Below are 19,472 nucleotides of genomic sequence, written 5' to 3'. Positions count from 1 at the left end.
CAACAAGCACAAAATACTGTTTGTTTCCTTTCAATTGCTTCTGACTGTTCATTTGGCTTTTAAAAAGTTCTGATAATAAAGCCTCAGAGTGGTTTCTGATCAGGGCTGCAATGATAAGTCGATTAATCAATTGGCTGCCAACTATTAAATTAATCGATTCATTGTTTTGAGTCATTTTTTAAGGAAAAAAATGTCCAAATTGTCTGGTTCCAGCTACTCAAATGTGAATTTTTCCATTTTCTTTAGTCCTCTATGATAGTAAACTGAATATCTTTGGATTGTGGACATTTTTCAACATTTTCTGACATTTTATGGACCAAACAACTAATCGATTAATCGAGAAAATAATCACCAGATGAATCAATAATGAAAATAATCATTAGTTGCTGCCCTAGTTCTGACAGAGAGGAGAGGACATGGAGCCACCAGAAACCACCAGTTTGAACCACCAGAAATATAATATACAAAATGATCTTTGTCTGAATGAAGTGAAAGCATTCATGATATTTTTTAATCACCATTAATTTTACATTATGACATCATTTTCACAGGCAATGCAAGAGGGCTGCATAATTTAAAATAACAAAAATATAAAGAACATAAATGTTACTTTTTCATTAAAATAATTATGTAACAAAAATATAATTCTATACCTGATTCTACTCCATGTTACAGTATTTTACAAAAGAATTCTTCTAAATAATACTGGTTGACACAAATATGTTGGCACAATGCACAGACGTCTGAATTCTCTAAAGTGACCACACACACGTATGACTCTCCAGACAGATGTGGGGAAAAAACATGTAAACTCTTGTTTTAGCTGAAGCTTAAAGCACAACATACAGTATATCACTACATTACTTATTATGTATATTGCACAGACACACACACACACACACACACACACACACACACACACATTAAGAAGTTCCTAACATTTTTAAGCACATGACCTCATATTGAGGTGAAAATTGTATTCACATTAAACTAATATACACGTTTTCCCTCTCGTAGGTGCAGAACTCATTATTGTTGCAAGCTTTTCAATGACCAGATTTCAAAAGGCTGTTGGTGTGTTGAATTAATTTAAAAATAATCTGAATTAAGGATTCATTTTGTCATTTCAGTATGATTTGGATGTTAAATTTTAACATTAGACTTTGGTCTAAGTTATGGACTGAGAGACACTACAGTCTGTTAGTTATTATATTTGGCATTAAACTAACCATCTCAGAAACACATTACAATCAGAATTAATTTATGTTGTGTATCAGCTAAATGACATAATTACCTGTATATTTCAATGCCTACATCAGAGATCTACTAATAAGACTTCTGCAGCAGTGTCAAGACATCATAAGGCACAGTTCAAAGAGCAATACGGAAGCAACGATGAAAAGATAGAAATCTTAAAGTACTGGAGAAGGTCAGGATGAAAAGCGAAGAGAAGGGGATCAAAGAAAGTTCAATCTGGACATGAGAGGCAGTGTTATTAAAAAAAAATCATAACAGAATTTTGTAAAAACTGTGTCAGAAAGATAGCGTGCAAAACTAAACATTGATGCTAGGACAACATTCAAGTGTGAATTTTGTTAAATTAACATTAAGCTACAACAAAATGCACGTCATACAACACGTCATGAAGCCCATTTACAATGCAGTCTGCTTTGGTGTTCATTTCATGAACTTTACATGTACAAAATCAAAAACTCAGTAACTCAGTTACTTGGTATAACTCAATGAGAAATAGAGAAATCTCCACTGTATAGACTGTCTTTAGGATCAGGTTAAGAGCCATTTCCTGGCTTTATTTAAATTTGTATCAAAGTTGTCATAGTCACACATAAAATATTCACTTTTTACTTTCAGCAGGCTTTCAAAACTATCTGTTATTTAAAGATATTCACACCCTTTTGTTTCATTTTAAATATTCTAACATTAAGAGTTCTGTCTCTTCATCAGACAAAATTTAAATTTTTATCAAGTGGAGGCCATGATACAAAGTACCACATTACACATGTTCAGTTCATGGAGTACCTCTTTACAAGTACACAGTTCCTTCTCATGGCTGTCTCTACTCTCTATTGTTTACAGTATTTTCTATTTCTGTAACACTACACTTGTATCAGCAGATGTGATTTCTTGGGGGGAAAAAAAATCAGAAATTTCTTGGGAAAGGTTCACACACTCACAGGAAGTGGAGCCTTAATTTAGACCCCGCTCCAAAGTCTACAAATTGCATTTCTCCTTCCTTCTACTCACCTAATGCATCTGATAAGGATTTTGATATAAAAAAATATATTAATGTTGGCACAAACTTTTCAATGAAGATTTTACAGACATGTGGGAGGAAATTTATGGCCTATTTTTCCATGGCAAGAGCAGGATTACTTATCAATTTTACTGGCATCTGTTTGTCTTTAATTGTAGTGGTTGAGTTGTAATCCTTTCTGGATACTGTTTTAATAAAAAAAAAAAATTTTAAGTTTGTTTTTGTATTTTTTTTTTTTAGAAAAGAGCCGCATGTCAGTGCAGTGAGGTTAAAGCAGTGGTGTGCACACACCACCCGGTGGTGAAAACACGCAACAACAAGCCCTGCAACTGAGAAAGAAAGTTAAAATATATAGTCTGACTTATTTAGAGGGGGGAAAGAAAAAAAATCAGTAAAAACCTTCATGTGATGAAAGTGTAATATAAAAAGTCACATATTTTTTCAGTTTCAGTCTTGCTCTCACTATATTCATATATGTTTTTGCAATTCTGTTTTGTGGGACATTTTAACCCCAAACAAAAACTCCTTTTACAAGAACTTCATGTAATTTTAACATGCAGTCATTAACATATAACATCGCATTGAGCATTTTTCATGACTTAGAGCCATAGTGGATTTTATCCCAAAAATTATTGTGTTCTCTCTTTCACTTCTGAATGTCTCCACTTCCATATCACACATATGGTCACCTTATTATACAGCATTACATTTTACTGTACAGTTCACAGTGCTTAGTGACAGAGAAAAAATATAGAAAAAAACAAACATATTAAAAAAAAAAAAGCTTCTACATTATGACCTAGTGCACAACTTAGACTGAAAGCAAACATTTGCCAGATAACAGTGACAGTGCAGGATGAGTCAGAGTGCCCTGGTCTTCTGACGGAATCATCAGCATTTACAGTGTTAATCGCCACGATAATTATGTGATCAAGACAACACAAATTATTCTGCGGTGCCAAAAATGCCTGACTTCCCCTGATAAAATTACACCCATAGTCTGTGATGGCTGTGATGGTTAACAGCAACTCAAGATAATGCATGTAGGAGAATACAGATTTTCATTTCATTTTGCGGTGTTTCTCCTTGTTTTTGCAGTCTATGTTTACCTTTCATATACAAGATTACAGCCTTCACACAGCATTTCAGAAGGCCTTTTGATTTGCCAATGCCTCTCAATTTTTTAACCTTTTGCAGCAAATAGTAGGTATAAACCTGAAAGACATCAGAAACCAGTTCTTGTATCACTTTGCAGCATCATGGGATCCACCACTGGTTCTGCAACAAGGTTTTAAGAAATACTGTTGCCATGTATGATTGCTTGTTGGGTCACACACTGGTGCCTTTGCTCCTAAGGGTGGTGACTCTGAGCACAAACCTTCGGGTGTTCCTCCGATAGCGTGGCTGGGTGAAGTAGAACAGAATAGGATCCAGAAAGCTGTTCATACTGGCAAACGGCCTGGTGCTCTTATAGATGATTGAGAACATGTTTCTCATCTCGCAGGGTGCGTTCGGCAGCGTGCGCACCACCAGGTACATGGTCTTGGTGAGGTGAAATGGCAGAAAGCTTATGCAGAAAACTGTCGCCACCACGATGATCATCTTCACCGCCTTGTCTCGTTTCTCCCCGGTAGCTATGGAGACACCCTGGTAGGACACCGGGCGGCAGAGGATGTGGGCCATCCGGCAGTAGCACACCATCACACCCATAAAAGGCAACAAGAAGCCGAGGCAGGTCAGAGCCATGCCATAGGGGTAGTAGTCCACAGAATGCTTCGGTGTACTTAAATCATAACACACCGTGCGGTTTCGCTGGATTCCCGTTGCAGCAAAGTGAAACGTTGGAGCGCAGATGATGGCGACCACCAGCCATACCCCTCCGCAGATAGACCACGCCATCCTCCGCCCACCTTGCTTGTGCCACATTGCGAGAGGATGGCAAATACCCAAATAGCGCTGCACACTGATGCAGGTGAGGAAGAGGATACTGCCGTGAAGATTACTAAAACAAGAAAGAAAACACTGTTAAATTATATCTTATTACTCTGTATTCTCTTGTACCGCACTGTATTGTAGATATCACATTTCAGATATGATGATCTATCAAACAGCAGGCCAAAGTTGAAATTAAGTCACTACTTTTTGCTCAATAAAATAATAGTTAAGATGTATAAGATTCTTCCACTAAAACATCGTCACAAATGGAGAATATTTGGAGGTAACTAATTTGGGAAAAAGTGAAAAACTTCAAAGCTTCAGTATGCTTCAAACAAAGTGCTTGTCGGATCATCTAACAGCATCTGAACTCCTTATTCCCACATCTTTCCCACGGCAGGATTCTTGTAACTTTGCAAACTGAAAATAATCACCCACTTCATGCACTGACCAGGTATGAGGAGGCAAGAAAGCAGGCGAGGCTTGAACTTTTTGCTCAACTTTTTGCATGTACAAGTGATGGCAACACAACAAATGCCTTTGAGGAGACTGTCCAAAGGTGTGCACTGTTTTCCGAATTTGTGCTATTTATAATAGCAGCCCTTCAAAAAAGATATAAAAAGTTTTGCCTTTAAACATGGTCTGATGACATGCTGGATGAGCTTGTCTAAAAGCTTCCTTTGAAACATACTGAGACCTTAAGAAAGTTTTCTCATTTCACTGAAAAGTTACAGAAATAATTAGCCAACAGACAGTCAACCTCACCTGTAGAACTGAAACCTGACCAGTTTACAGGCAAACTCTCCAAAGGGCCAGTAGTCATGGCTGGCATAGTTGTAGATCAGCAAGGGAAGTGACATCACATACAGGAAGTCGGCTATGGCCAAGTTTAGCATATAGATGTTGGTGCGGGACAGATTGGGTCGCGTCCTCCATATCTTCAGTATGACAACAGCATTGAGAGGAAGGCCAAGCAGGAAGACAATGCTGTACACAGCAGGGAGTAAAATACGTTTGAAGTCCTCCTTGTAGGTGCAGCGAAGGACACCATGCCCGCTGATGTTGCTGATCCTGGGGAGTAATCCGTCTGCTGTGTATGGCTCTGTGGTGTGGTTGCTGGTAGAGAAGAAGTCCAAGGAAAAGGGTTTCGAGACGAGAGCTTCTGTAGGGAAGTAGTCGACAGAATGTGGCATCTTCACATTCTGCAGGAGAGACAAGGAGAGACATGAAGGAGGTTTAACTTTGATAACATTAATATAATAACTGAATCAAAATCAACAAGAGTGATGATGTATGGACCATTGAATGTGATAGTAAAAGGTCATTGTGAGCTTCCAGCCATATGTCTGTATGCATTTAAACTGACTTGATTTTTATGGATGTTACTGCACAAAATGTAGCACATATCACGAGTACCAAACCAGTTACTAACTATAGAAAAAGTCGTAAATTAATATTTTTCAAGTGCCATGTGATTAATGTGTGATCAAGTGTTCACAAAGATACAGTAGAAAGACAAACAGAAATCCTCCACCAGAGGGCGCAAGCAATCAGTTTTGTTTGATTTACACCATCAATATTTCAAACATCTCAGTGAAGCAGTAACCTTGAAACCTGTCAACACCGGACTTTTAGTCCAGGACCTTGTGAGCTAAGCCCATATTTTTATCCTCAGGTTACATGAGTTTATGAGTAAATGACCTTCTGACAAGCCTCAATGCTTTGTGAGCCCATATTTGGAGTAGAAATAGCAATCACAAGGTCATTAAAGGATTTCCTCTAATCTTTCTGGTTTCTTCTACACAAGTGTGGTTTCTTTCTTCTCCTTGCCTGAATAATTTCATGTCCTCAGGCCTCTAAACAAGAAAAATGAAACCTATCCGGTGGTCACAAGCAGTAGATATCTGCAAGCAGTGACGAAGGGTCGCATGTAAACATTGCTTCTTTTAAAGGGCTCACAAGTAAAAAAGGTTGGAGGTGGTTTGTTGTATGTTGTAAAGTTAATTTAATCTGCACAATAACTACAGCTATCTGATGAATGTAACAGACTAAAAGTAGCCTATAGTATTAGTAACTCTACTACCTCATAATTTTACTTTATTACTTTCCACCTGTGCTCATTGTTGCAGGGTGGTTACTGTGTAATTAGTAGTAGCTGGAGTATTACTAGAAAAACCAATGGTGGTGACAATTTGAGAGCCAACCCATCAGATTATGTTCATTACATCAGTCCTTCCATCATTTCATAACAAGTACAAACTGGACAGCTGGAAGTTTTGAAATGAAAACCACTGCACACTGTCTGGTCTCCCACTCACAACTCACACTGTCTGTCAGAAACAGAGATTAATCAACAATCTGCAATTGCTGCCTCCACCGCCAACATCAATCACATCCATTTCCTTCATGGCAGCATGTGGGCGGGTAAGTGATTGGCTTAAGCCACTTCCTCCAGAGCATTGACAGACTGTGATTCATGGCATTTCACAACTAATTCCCTTTCAGCTAAAAACCCTTGCGTGTATGCATACAGTTTGTGTAAGAGTGGGTACATGTGTGGTGTCTCGTGAAACCGCTTAAAAATGTGTTTGGGTGTTTTTAGAAAAAAAAGCTGTGTTTGAGAATGTGTGTGTGTGTGTGTGCACGTACAGATTGTTGTGAACAACAGTGACGCATGATTTCATAATTCCTGGTAGAGTAATTGGAGGATTGGAGGGGGAGAGAGCAGTGTGCCAACAGACCATAAAACGTTTCTTTACACTCAACCAATGAGCAGCTAGCGAGGGATAAAAAAGGTTTGAAAAAAGTGCACTGACGTTTTATTTGCTGCTGACTCATTTACACTGTAATTCAGATTTTAGCTTGAACTTTCTTGATGTGAATGATGTCATGACAGTCATTCAAATCACTAAGCTTTCTTAGAGCACTGCATTTTAAAAAGTGATGTCTGATTAAGCCCGTAACTCACCATCTCTATCAAAAGTATTGTGTTTGAGTGATGAGTGAATAGGGGCATGTGCAGGCTTGCCCAATATCCAAGGATTTATTGTAATAACCACTTCCCTTTTTTGGTCTGCTTCAATCCACACTGTAACTTTCCATATGTTTAAACCACAGCTGAGGTGACTGTGTGTCCTGTGTGGGAAGATGTGTCACTTTGAAAGTGGTGAAAATGTTATAGAACAAGGCACAGACATGACACAGAACGTATTATTTGCTGTAGTAAAGAACCAAACAGCTCACCAGCAGGTCTCCTTTGTCTAGTTTTACACTTGAGGGTCTCCAAAAAAAGAAAATGCTTTAAACAAGCCCTTGAGAGCAAATCATTGGTCTACAAGGCAAAGCGGGAATAACAGCTGAGTTCTGCCAACTGAAACAGTATCTTCCAGTCCTGAGTCCCATATTGAATATCTGCTCCTTATTACAACTGGCACTGTGGAGGAGATGATCACATATCACTGGAGGAGGATACTGTTTATGAAGAATTAATGAACTGCTGAGTGTCAAATTCTTTTTAGATTAATTAGGGGAAAGGGGCAAACAGAAATATAAAACTCTTTCTGATCTATTTTATCATTGATGGTAATGTTAGACACAGATTAGCGGCCTCCATCGTAATTTACTGCACATTGAAGCATGCACGTTCTTTAGTGCTTCCTACAGCTGTCACAAAATTTGTTGGATTATTTGAAGTTGGTCTCATCGAAAACGTGAACAAGCTTCATCCTGTTACAGTCAAACATGCTTTAACAGTTGAAAACATGTCTAAAATTTGTAACACGAGCAAAATGTAATTAAAAGCAATATTAGTTACCAGTTAATAAGCCATAGTTCACTACTGACTTTTATTGATTATCTTTAATGGGTTAAAATTAAAATATTTATTCAATGAAAACAGATACACACTTCAGACTCACATTTCACATGTTCACACATGTTTCTGGTGTAAATGTATATAGAAGAGTATAAATATGAATGCATGCCAAAGAACGCACCGAAATCTTTAGTGTGTGTCAGATATGGTCATGTTTCCAATTTTTACCTTCGAGAGCAAACAGTACTCAGACAGCTCTGAGTGGTGTTTGTTCACAGCTACTCTCCAGGCTATATCTATTTCCTAATCGGGATTTGCTCTTAGTTTAGTAGCAATATAACAGACGAACACAGACAGACCACAACAAATCTTCAGCAAAATGGTAAAAAAGCGTTTCATTTAGGAATCACAACTTTTGATTTTACCAGATTTAGATCACCGGAATGACTCCAGAGTAAATATTTGTAGTCAGCATATTTGAGGCATATAAGTGTTTTTCACTGTTCAATGCAAGCAAAAAAAAGCTCTTAGTTCTTGCCATGTATGCGTGGCTAATACCTGTGATTACATTTTTAGCCCTCTGTGTATTTACAGAGATGTATCAGATATCTGGGTGTTGGTAAAATGACACCCTTACGCATGAATATAAACCAGGCTTACATTGGCTAAAGTAATAATAAAAATACTCCTCTCTCGAACACAATTATGTCAGAAAATAATTAAGGCAAAGTGACACAAAAGGAAGACACAAAGTTATTTTTAGACTTGATTTTCCAAACATGAAAATGGAAGTTGTAATTTAGACACTTTACGCCAGATGTCTACTCCATCATGACACTGACAGCAAACACTAATTTGAACATTACTCACTAACATGTAATCCTGCAATGGCTATTTGGCTCTTGCATTATGGTTGTGAAGGAGTCACCCACTTTTGCTTTGTGACTCAGTGCAGATTTTTCTGCCAACATAATTGTAGGTAGATTGGCAGGTTTCCTGAAACTTGTCCATACATCTTCTCCTCAAATCCTTTCTATGGGAAGTTTTAATAGATGGCAAAGTAGACAAATAAGTTGACTTTACCATCAACTCAAACAACTACTTAGAGAATGTGGTGGTTGTATCTTGTAGTACAGTACAGTTAGACTTCTTACTATTTGTTTGAGCAAGACGAGAGTTTCAAATATTCAATACGTTATACAGTAGTAATGTAAATGCTAAAATTGCATTTTACTTCAATTGTTCACAGACAAAAAGGACCTTGGAGAATGCGGGCATCGATCCCGCTACCTCTCGCATGCTAAGCGAGCGCTCTACCATTTGAGCTAATTCCCCTGCATGCTGCCTGCTGTAAAAAGCACCAAATGACAGGTCATTTAGAAGGAAACACCCACAGCACTGCCCAAAGGAGTAAAGTTACCAGTCACTGACAGCAACACTCTGCACTCTGTTTATCTCTCTCACACATGCTTTGACAAGAGAGACGCCCTGCTGCATACTCTCACCCCTCAGGCCTGCCAAGAGGCAGAACTGAAGGTTACACAAGATTATTTATAATCCATGAATGCTCCAATGTTCCGGCAACCCAGGACAAATATAGCAGATTAATAACTGACCATAACAGGGTTGTAAATCAAACTACCCTACATAAAGTTTTAATGATTATTCAGCATGTGGATTTGGTAGCATGAGGACTTTTGAACCCTGGTTACGGTGTCATGACTGAGAGCGTGAGAGAGCTCAGAGTAGTTCAAAATATGTAGCAGGCAACAGAGCCTGGCTATGACTCTCGATCAATCAAGTAGTCTATTCATCAATTGATAGTCATTTTTGTCTCAATGTCTCACATGTGAATATTTGCCAGTTTTCTTATATACGATAATATTATTATAATAGTATTCTGAATATTTTTTGGTTTTAGACGGTATGTCAAGCAAAGCAACACACCTGACTCTTACCAGTGATCAATTGATCAAGAAAATAATCTGCAGATTAATCCAAAAGGAAAGTAATCATTAGTTGCAGCCTTTTTTCTCTCTGTAATGTACACACACAACTGATAAATTGCCTGATTGCTTGAGCACTAAAGAAAATCATGAAACAAAGAGTTGTTGTGCTCTAAACACATACAAAACCAAATATGACTAGGCTATGTGCAAAAAGTATAATGTAAATAATACAGTCAAATATGATAAAAACAACACTCCAGCTACACACACACACAGACTCACAATAATTTGGTTTCATTGGCTGTGGCAGGTTCTCTGTATCTCTGGCTGGCTTCAGAGTTGCGCTGTAGGGAATCTAATCCCCTACTAATCTAACTGGTGACTGACAGATAAAGACATATAAAACCACATGCTGTATACTGTAAACACAGATGCTCTGTTTCTGTAATAAACACAGAGCAGCAGATGTAAATGAACAGAGAAGAGATGCTGAGCTGAGGAGAAAGTTTAAGTCTAAATACTCTTAGACTGTTCATGACCACTGCTCTTTACTCACTCACTCACTCACTCACTCACACTCATTCTTTGGCTGTAAAAAATCTGAAAAATAACACACACAATGAAAAGGAAGTAAACAAAAATCAATATCACACATGAAAGACTGCACCATACAATCAGGTTTGCAGACATAAATATACAGAAACCACACACACACACGAAAACAGGCTAAATACACTTGTCTGACAAATAGACGAATATAGAGACTTGCATGTACAAAATATGCAAGTACAGTGCTTCTTGAAAGTTTGTGAACCCTCTAGAATTTTCTGTATTTCTGCATAAATATGACCTAAAACATGATCAGACATTTACACAAGTCCTAAAACTAGATAAAGTGAACCCAATTAAACAAGTGAGACAAAAAAGTTTTCATTTCTTTCATCTTTTTCATTTATTTATTGAGGAAAATTATCCAATCTTACATATTTGTGGGAGGCAAAAGTATGTGAACCCTTGCTTTCAGTAACTGGCGTGACCCCCTTTTGCAGCAATAACTTCAACCAAACAGTTTCCAGTAACTGTTTATCAGCCCTGCATATCGGCTTGGAGGAATTTTAGCACATTCGTCCTTACAGAACAGTCTCACTCAGGGATGTTAGTGGGTTTCTTTGCATGAACTACATGCTCAGGTTCTTTCACAGAATTTCTTTAGGATTAAGGTCAGGACTTTGACTCGGCCATTCCAAAACATTATCTTTCTCCTGCTTTAACCATTCTTTGGTAGAACGACTTATGCGTTTAGTGTTGTTGTCTTACTGCATGACACACTTTCTGCTGATCTTCAGTTCATACCTTGACATTTTCCTGTAGAATTTGCTGGTACAACTCAGAACTCATAGCTCCATCAATGATTACAAGCTGTCCAAGCAGCCCAAACCATGATACTATCACCACTATGTTTCACAGATGGGAGAAAGAACTTATGCTGGAATGCAATGTTTGCTCATTGCCAAACATAATGCTTCTCATTCAAGCCAAAAATTTCAATTTTGGTCTCATCCATTCACAGAACATTGTTCTAATCACCTTCTGGTTTATCCATGTGGTCTTAAGCGAACCGTAGACGGCAGCAATGTTCTTGTTGGAGAGTAGTGGCTTTCTCCTTGCAACTCTGCCATGTACACCATTGATGTTCAATGTTCTCCTGATAGTGGACTCATTAACATCGACTGTAGCCACTGCAAGAGAGGCCTTTAGTTTCCTAGATGTTACCCTGGGGTCCGTTGTGGCCTCCTGGACTATTACATGCCTGCTCTTGGTGTGATTTTTGTCGTTCGACCACTTCTGCGTAGGGTAACAATTGTGTTGGATGTCTTCAATTTGTATGTGATCTGCCTGACAGTCGACTGGTGGAGTCCAAACTCTCTAGAAATGGTTTTGTACCCCTTTCCAGCTTGGTGAGGATCAACAACTCTTCTAAGGTCCTCAGAAATCTCTTTTGTTTGGGCCATGACACACTTCCACAAACCTGTGTTGTGAAGCTCAGAGTTTCACAGTGAAGACCCAGATTTCTCTTCTTTAAATAAGGCAGGGCCTCCCAGACTCACCCTTGATTGTGACACCCGACTCCAACACATTGGATCATTTTCCTCAATAAATAAATGAACAAGTGTAAGGCTTTTGTCTCATTTGTTTAACTGATGTCTCTTTATTAGTTTTAGGACTTGAATGGAAATCTGATCACGTTTTAGCTCATATTTATGTAGAAATAGAGCAAATTCTAAAGGGTTTATGAACTTTCAAGCAACACTGTACATGTCAGCACGAAAACATAAACATCCTCTTTGCTGAACAGCAAATATTATTTAATTTTCCCAACAAATGTAGATGCAACTGCACGGACAAAACACACTGCATGTTGCAGACATCACAGCTGTTTGTCTAGATTAGGAAAGAAACAAAACATTTTACTAATTATCTTAGATAATACGGTCACACTAATAAGAGTCTATCAATCCTGAGGACAGGCCTGGTGGCCATTATGGTGCAGATGATTAAACTAATCAGCTGCACCATAAATAAATACTTGGCTGATGAGAAAGGCTGGTGTTTGACACAAGCACACTGCTTGCTGTGTGGTCAAGAAGAGAATAAAACAATTTGTTGCATGTTTGTTTGTTACATGAGGCTGAACTGCAATTAGTCAACTGTCCTAATAAACAACTTAAAAACTTTCTCAGAGAGCGCATGCCATCTTGCCAAGAAAGCAGCCTGCATTTGAGCTAATCCTCCTTTCTTGGTATTCTGGGAAAAATGATGTTCGTAATGATTGTTTCACTTTCACAGAAAAAGTGCAAAACGTTTAAGTACAAATATGGGCATTATTGCATGGCTAGAGAGAGTGCTTTATGCATGAATCTAGTGTAGTAAATCCCTTCTGGAAGAATCTAAAAATGTTTAAACAGTTACATCTTCTCCACTGAAAAAGTACAGATGGACACGAGCGCATTCCAAAGTGATATGGATCACACACACAGCTGCAGATGACAATACACAGCGCTTTCTAAGTAATAATTTGCCGTAACTTGTAGACAAAGACGTGTTGATGCACGTTGCTGTAAGGATTTGGACTAAGGATTTCATCAGGTGTGTGACACAAGACTCATGTGTGTGATTGTTGTCAAGCGGTTGCCACACACAGCTCTGACAAAAGCAGAGTGTAAGTAATATACTGAGACTGTCATGACTTCACCTTTATAGAGACTGTAATTTATGCTTTTTGCCCTGTGACCATTTACTCTTCTGTTGTTAGAGATCCTGCCACTCCCATCTGCCCTGCAATCACTTTATTCCCCTTACCTGAGCTCCCCCACCCATCTCCACGCCTATATCTCATGATCTTCTTCAGTCAATCATTCATATACCAGTTTCACTTACCCTCTGTCAGATTGTCTAGAGTTTTATGCCTAGCTTTCCAGCAATTCCCTGCCTGATACCTTGCCTGATTACCGGTTAAAATATTTTTTTCTATTCCCCTCAGTTTTGTCTGCCTGATCTGCCTGTCTGCCTGTTTTTTTGACCCCTGCCCGCTTTTTGGACTTGATTAAAGATATTGGACACTCAGTTAACTGCCTCTGAATTCATGCTTTGGGTTCTGTGTTTTCTGAGTCATTACAGAGACAGAATAGTCAGGCATTGATCAATGAATACGTTTACATGCACAAAATATTCTGGTTTTTGCCCTTATTCCAACAAAGACAATATTCCTACTAGGCTGTTTACATGGCTAATCAAAATGAATATTCCACTATCTATTCTCATTTACATGCAGAGGGTTTTCAACATTGCTCCAGTGGGAACGGGAATCACAAGATCTCTGTAGGTGCGAAGTACACCAGCAAGGTGAAAACCATTAGTGAGCTGCTGCCTGATATTTATAAGTGATATTGATATGACTCGTATAATAAATTTATAGTTACAGGTACATCCAGTACCTAGGTTGTCCCATGATGTTTACTACACTGCTGCATCACACCGAATCGTCACATCAGTCAAGATAATTACCAATCCCCTCCACCCCTGACGTGGGGAAGGCGCACTTTCCAGCCCGTCCTGAACAGCTCTGCACTCTCCTCTCATTCCTCTCCTCTGTCTGCCTTCCTGCTCCAGCATATGTCATTCTGCCTGCACAGGGGTAAACAGGCGAGAGGGCCGTGTGTCGCAAACAGCGGTAAAAACCCCAATTAAGATGCCTATTCCGAATGCGCTGTATACATGTTCAAATAATGCTGCTAAAACCCAAATAATATTGGCATATTCCAAATGTCTTAATCGGAAAATGCTACATTTGGAATAAGGCCTAATTCGGATTATCCAAACAGAATGTGCTGTTTACATGACCTGCATCAAATTTGGAATATTGTCATAGTCAGAATAATAGTGGAATATTAGTGTGCATGTAAACTTATACACTGAAACCTCATTCTGGAAGCATTTAACGTGAACAACCTTTCGTTAGGTTTCATTTATGGGGTTTTGTTTTGCCCTCACTACTCGGTAACTGGTCTCATTCATGAACACTGAAAAATTGTGTCAGTAAAACGGTGACAAGTGAGGATGTGATTGATGCAGCTGTTCAAGTTGTTGTTAGTAGTCTTACAAAAATAACAACTCCTGAATCAACATATTTGTCTGATCGGAGTGAAAAATGTTGACCGCTCCTGGCGAGTGCAACCACAGCTTCTGTGGATGGATACGTCACTCACTACTTAACATGGGAATCTTTCTATTCTGCCATATGGTATCAATGCGCCATGAGCACAACGCCTGGGGTGTATTCCTGAAAGCGGGTTTAGTGAAAACTCTGAGTTTGTTAGCCCTGAGATGAGGGAAACTCTGGGTTTTCAGTTCCAGAAAGAGAGTTAACTTAAACTCTGGGTCAGTTACCAAGGTAACTGACTCTGTGAAGCTCTTGCTCGCTGGCACGTTTTCTGCAACAAATCCTGAGTTTCTGTCTTATAGAGCCAGACACACTGTTACATTTCTTCATTCATTCAGTTCATATCAAAGTGCATATCGAAGCTCATTAATTAGCGGAGGTTTACTGTCTGTCAGAATCAAAGTCTTGGTTGGATATTAGTTTGTTACTCAAGGAGTATCTGTACTAACATTACTGCTTTTATGCACCATCAGTCATTTGTTTGAACAGCGGTTTTTGCTCTCAGGTTCACATATTAGCCTACACAGCGTGAATTTACCCTCAGCTCAGAATCAAACCTCTGCATGTCTTTCTTTTATAACACTGTGACTCTGTGCACACAAGATAGCTGTCAGTTTGTTAGAGCAGCTCCTGCACTGAAATGTTCATTATACATAATGTGTCATCTCAGTTTAAATTTTGAAAAGAATCGGTATGAAGCTTTAGACACGTAGGATCAATATTTCTGAGTGAGCAGGATGGAGCAGCATCACTGAATGCTGTTGAGCCAAGATACAAAATACATGTCTAAATATGTGTACTTTTCAAGTACAAATCACCAAACACATGTCTCTAAGTCTTTCATCTATATATTTCTCAAATCTTTAACCATATTTTTCATCTTCAGCTGCTACCTCCTTGTCTCCCATCAGATTAAAGCTGAACAAACGTATTTAAAATATAATGTAGCTAAAGCCTGATACACAGTCAGATACCACTTTATCATCTATTAAGGAAATGGAAGTCTGGTAAATATTGAATTAATGGACAGCACTCCTTCCCTTCTCGCTCTGACTCAGGTTCTTTTGTTTAAAGATAAATGTGCACCGTTGGCATACACATGCATTAATATCTCTACGTCCAGTGGATTCAAATGGAGGCTCTGCCTTTTATTTACCTGTTGCCAGTGTGAATCATAGTATTGGAAGCTTTTTTTGGCTTTTTTCATTCATCATGCACACGCTTGACTAAGCGTGAACATAAGTCAGAGTTGATTGAACTGACTCCAATCAGCTGATTCCCATCTCGGGGTTAATCAGCTCAGAGTTCAAGGTTTGACTTGGAGTTTGTTGAACCTGTTTTCTGGAATAAACAGATTTGAATAAATCAGAGAAGTGGGTGGACATTCAGAGGTCTAGGTTCCTTCTGTGATGGTAACAAACTCATAAAACGGAACTTAAAATACGTATTTAGTTTAGGATTATACACAACAAATACATGTTGCAGATGCAAAAACATCTCATAAACACTAATATTTTCTACTTCTGTGGCTTCCTAAGCACTTGTGTTGAAGGGTTACTAGTTGATCGAAGTGTTGACAGACAAACATGTTGTTTCAAACAAGTTGCTGTAACATCTTGATACACACCTTTCGTCAGGCAGAAGCTTATCAAAAGCTTAACAGACTGGTAAGTAGCAGTTTGCCTGGGCCCTGCGGTGGCTGTTGTCATGGGTTTGTGGTGCAGAGGGGATGTGAATGCAGCTCTGGTGAAAGCAGTGAGTCAGTAAAGTAAAAAAGAAAGGGACAAACAACAGAAATGTCTTTATAGACTGATCACCCAATACATCTCTGACCATCTTGGGGAGTACTGTAGTTTTTTAACATGAGCTCTGGTCGCTATGGTTCCCAATTAAGACAAATTATTAGAGTCGTCCCTCTAAATCCTACTTTGGCCAGAGAGGACAGAGATATCGATCATATTAAATGATGCGGTTTCTTTAGGATAGCAGCCACTGGGCTTTTGCTTATTTACTCAGTACTGTGCACTTAACCTTGTCCTGTAAACAACTTTGTCTCACTCTGCTGCTCTATCACCTAACTGACTGTGTCTGTGAGTCTCTAAACCAGTGTCTGTTCCCAGTCAGACAGACAAAACACCCACAGAAGCCTGACAGTAAGGAATCTTAACTAAAAACACAGTAACGGTAACTCCCATGGTGAATGCGCCAGGTCTTTACAGATGGCAGCCCTTCCAAATTGTTGGTTATTAATGCTGTGATGTGTCTTCTTACTGGAGTTAGGCTTAGTGCCCTTTCATATAAAAAGCATAGAGAAAACAATGACATATAAATGTGTTAAACAAGAAAATATTGCAAAAAAAAAACCTCACATCTCTCATTAACAGCAGAGATGATCCACATTATGTCTCAAGGGAAGTTATTATATGCACAGATGTATAGATGTAGAGCTGCAACAATTAAGCGATTAGTTGCCAACTGTTATATTAATCGCCAACTATTTTGATAATTGATTAATCATTTTGAGTCATTTTTCAAGAAGAAAATTCTCTGATTCCATCTTCTCAAATGTGAATATTTTCTGGTTTTTTTAGTCCTCCATGATAATAAATGGAATATCTTTGGGTTGTAGACTATTAGTTGGACCAAACAAGACTTTTGAGGACATCAGCTTGGCTCTGGGAAACAGCGATCTCCATTTTTCACCATTTTCTGACATTTTCTAATACCTAATCGATTAGTAACTAAATCGATAAGAAAATAATCAGTAATTGCAGCCATAGATAGATGTAAATGGTAATACTGTATGTATAATAGCCTGCTGTGTATTGTATGTCCCACACTTTCTCTCACACTTAGTGGGACGTCTTTTAGTGTCACTACCTGCTTTGACGATGCCCCGTAACGTTGCCTTTTTCCTCTCAGTCAGTGAAGTATAAACCATCTCTGCTGTTGCAGCGCAGGATGCACTGAGATATTAATGTGAAGTCAGTATTTTGAAACACTGTACTGGGTTTTCTCAGATGGCTGATACTGATAATAGAGACTAATGGTTATTCTGCAGACACACTGGTTGTTGTCAAACATGTCTGACTGTACTGGAAATTCTGGTTTGAAAAAATATTTATCAAGATTGTGAGATTCATAACAGTAATCCGTTATGTTCTTAACATTCCAAACAAATTTAAAGTGATATATAGTTTAGATTAAATTCTGAAAAATATTTGTCTTGTGGAGATTTATGAACATGAACAGGTTTCTGCAGAAATTTTTTTTATCTGTGACTTCACGCCTTTTCTCAAGCTGAAAAACTGTACTCCAGCTTCATGGGAGTTGTGGCGGTGTCACAGTATGATTTTATGGCCCAATTTTTACAGTTCAAAACTTTCGACTCAACAATAAATGTTTTTCGTTTCCTTTTTCGGTGAAGTTCTGCAAAACGTCACACTAATTCCTGCAAGCCTCACCAAGACGCCGTCACACATATTCACACCTGGTATGTCCAGTGGTTCCCACACCTGGTATGTGCACAGTAACAACTCGGCGCACTGCAGCAGGCTGTGTAGCTTGCATTAGTGCCTTGCCCAAGAGCACTTTGGCTCTGTTTATTTTACTCTCCCGGATTTAGAGAGAACATTAAACCTTATTAAAACACTTGAGAGGAAAGGGATGCAACAAATCTGATGTTATCACGGCAGCCAAGCTCTTATCAAGAATATAACCACAGTAAAATGACCTGTTCTTCGCTGCACACAGGATACAAACCTTCATCCATCATGACAGCAGACATTTATGACGCTTGGTGGGTGTGTGGCGCGTTTATTTAGTACCAGAAACGTCCTGCTGTTTTGTTTCATTAACATTTCAACTGTTCCCTGACTGTGGTGAGACTTGTATACAATTGACAAGGTTTCAGATGTCTCAACAAAACTATAATGCTTTAATAAGATATCACAATGACACCACATGGACTGAACACGCTAATCCCCACTGAGAATATTATGTTTTGGTTGGTTATAAATACCTTTGCTAGAGATTTTACATTCCTTTGGGGCGTAGTGAGAAAGAGGAATCATAAAACTGTAAACTTACCTTGATTGACTGCAACAAAATTGAGTGGCAACATCAACAAGTTGGCGACTCTGCCATGGCACAAGACCCGTCCTGCTGCTTTCCTCTCCTGTGTAGCAACAAAGACCTGTTCAGCGTGAAGGAAAGCCAGAGTAAAGAAACCCCTCTGAACGCACTCCAAGCTGTTTTATATCACAAATAATGAGTACAAGTGTGGTCTGAACTCGTAGTTTATCCTGTCCCGGACCTACCTGCTGTAAAGTAGCTCTGTGGGCTTCACACACTTTTCACACAGTCCTCACACACTCCTCTCACACACTCACTGCTGTTCCTGCCACTGCGGCGCGCCACAACAGCCAGAGTCATGCCGGGGCCACGCACGCGCAGTCAGCCTTGACCCACCAGACCAGGGTAAAGGGAGCGATGCAAAACATAAATATATGTATCTATTTTTAACCTGATATGTCAGCATTTTAAACCAAGGTCACAAGGGGAATACTTTAAAAGTCCTCTGAAGTTTCATAAAACTTCAAGTAGTGGAAAGTAACTAAGTACATTTACTTAAGTACAAATTTGAGGTATTTGTACTTTCCATGTTAAGCTACTTTGTACTTGCACTCCACTACATTTCAGAGGGAACTATTGTACTACATTTATTTGACAGCTTTAGTTACTTTTCAGATGAAGATTTGACACAATGGATTATATAAC

The 19,472-nt window shown here is 38.8% G+C and overlaps 1 protein-coding gene and 1 non-coding gene across 4 annotated transcripts; both read right to left on the bottom strand.

Moving 5' to 3' along the window:
* Window positions 1–495: 495 nt before the first annotated feature.
* On the bottom strand, window positions 496–19,106 carry LOC121899564 (P2Y purinoceptor 3). 3 transcript variants are annotated; one of them, XM_042415477.1, is made up of 4 exons: window positions 19,013–19,106; window positions 18,783–18,888; window positions 4,976–5,412; window positions 496–4,277 (listed from the first exon to the last, which is right to left on the bottom strand). In XM_042415477.1, exons 3-4 carry the CDS (start codon window positions 5,401–5,403, stop codon window positions 3,605–3,607), a joined length of 1,101 nt encoding a protein of 366 aa, XP_042271411.1. In that variant the 5' UTR covers window positions 5,404–5,412; window positions 18,783–18,888; window positions 19,013–19,106; the 3' UTR covers window positions 496–3,604. The 3 variants fall into 3 exon arrangements, with proteins under 3 accessions (XP_042271411.1, XP_042271412.1, XP_042271413.1); XM_042415478.1 differs by having other exon boundaries at window positions 18,783–18,870; XM_042415479.1 differs by lacking the exons at window positions 18,783–18,888; window positions 19,013–19,106 and adding an exon at window positions 16,321–16,412.
* On the bottom strand, window positions 9,287–9,359 carry trnaa-agc. Its single transcript has one exon. It is a non-coding gene; the product is annotated as a tRNA-Ala (tRNA).
* Window positions 19,107–19,472: the final 366 nt, after the last annotated feature.

Source organism: Thunnus maccoyii, chromosome 6 (genome assembly GCF_910596095.1).
Source record: "Thunnus maccoyii chromosome 6, fThuMac1.1, whole genome shotgun sequence".
Taxonomy (NCBI): Eukaryota; Metazoa; Chordata; class Actinopteri; order Scombriformes; family Scombridae; genus Thunnus; species Thunnus maccoyii.
The sequence above is the reverse complement of the archived record's forward strand: the minus strand, read 5'-3'. Positions and strand labels throughout refer to the sequence as shown.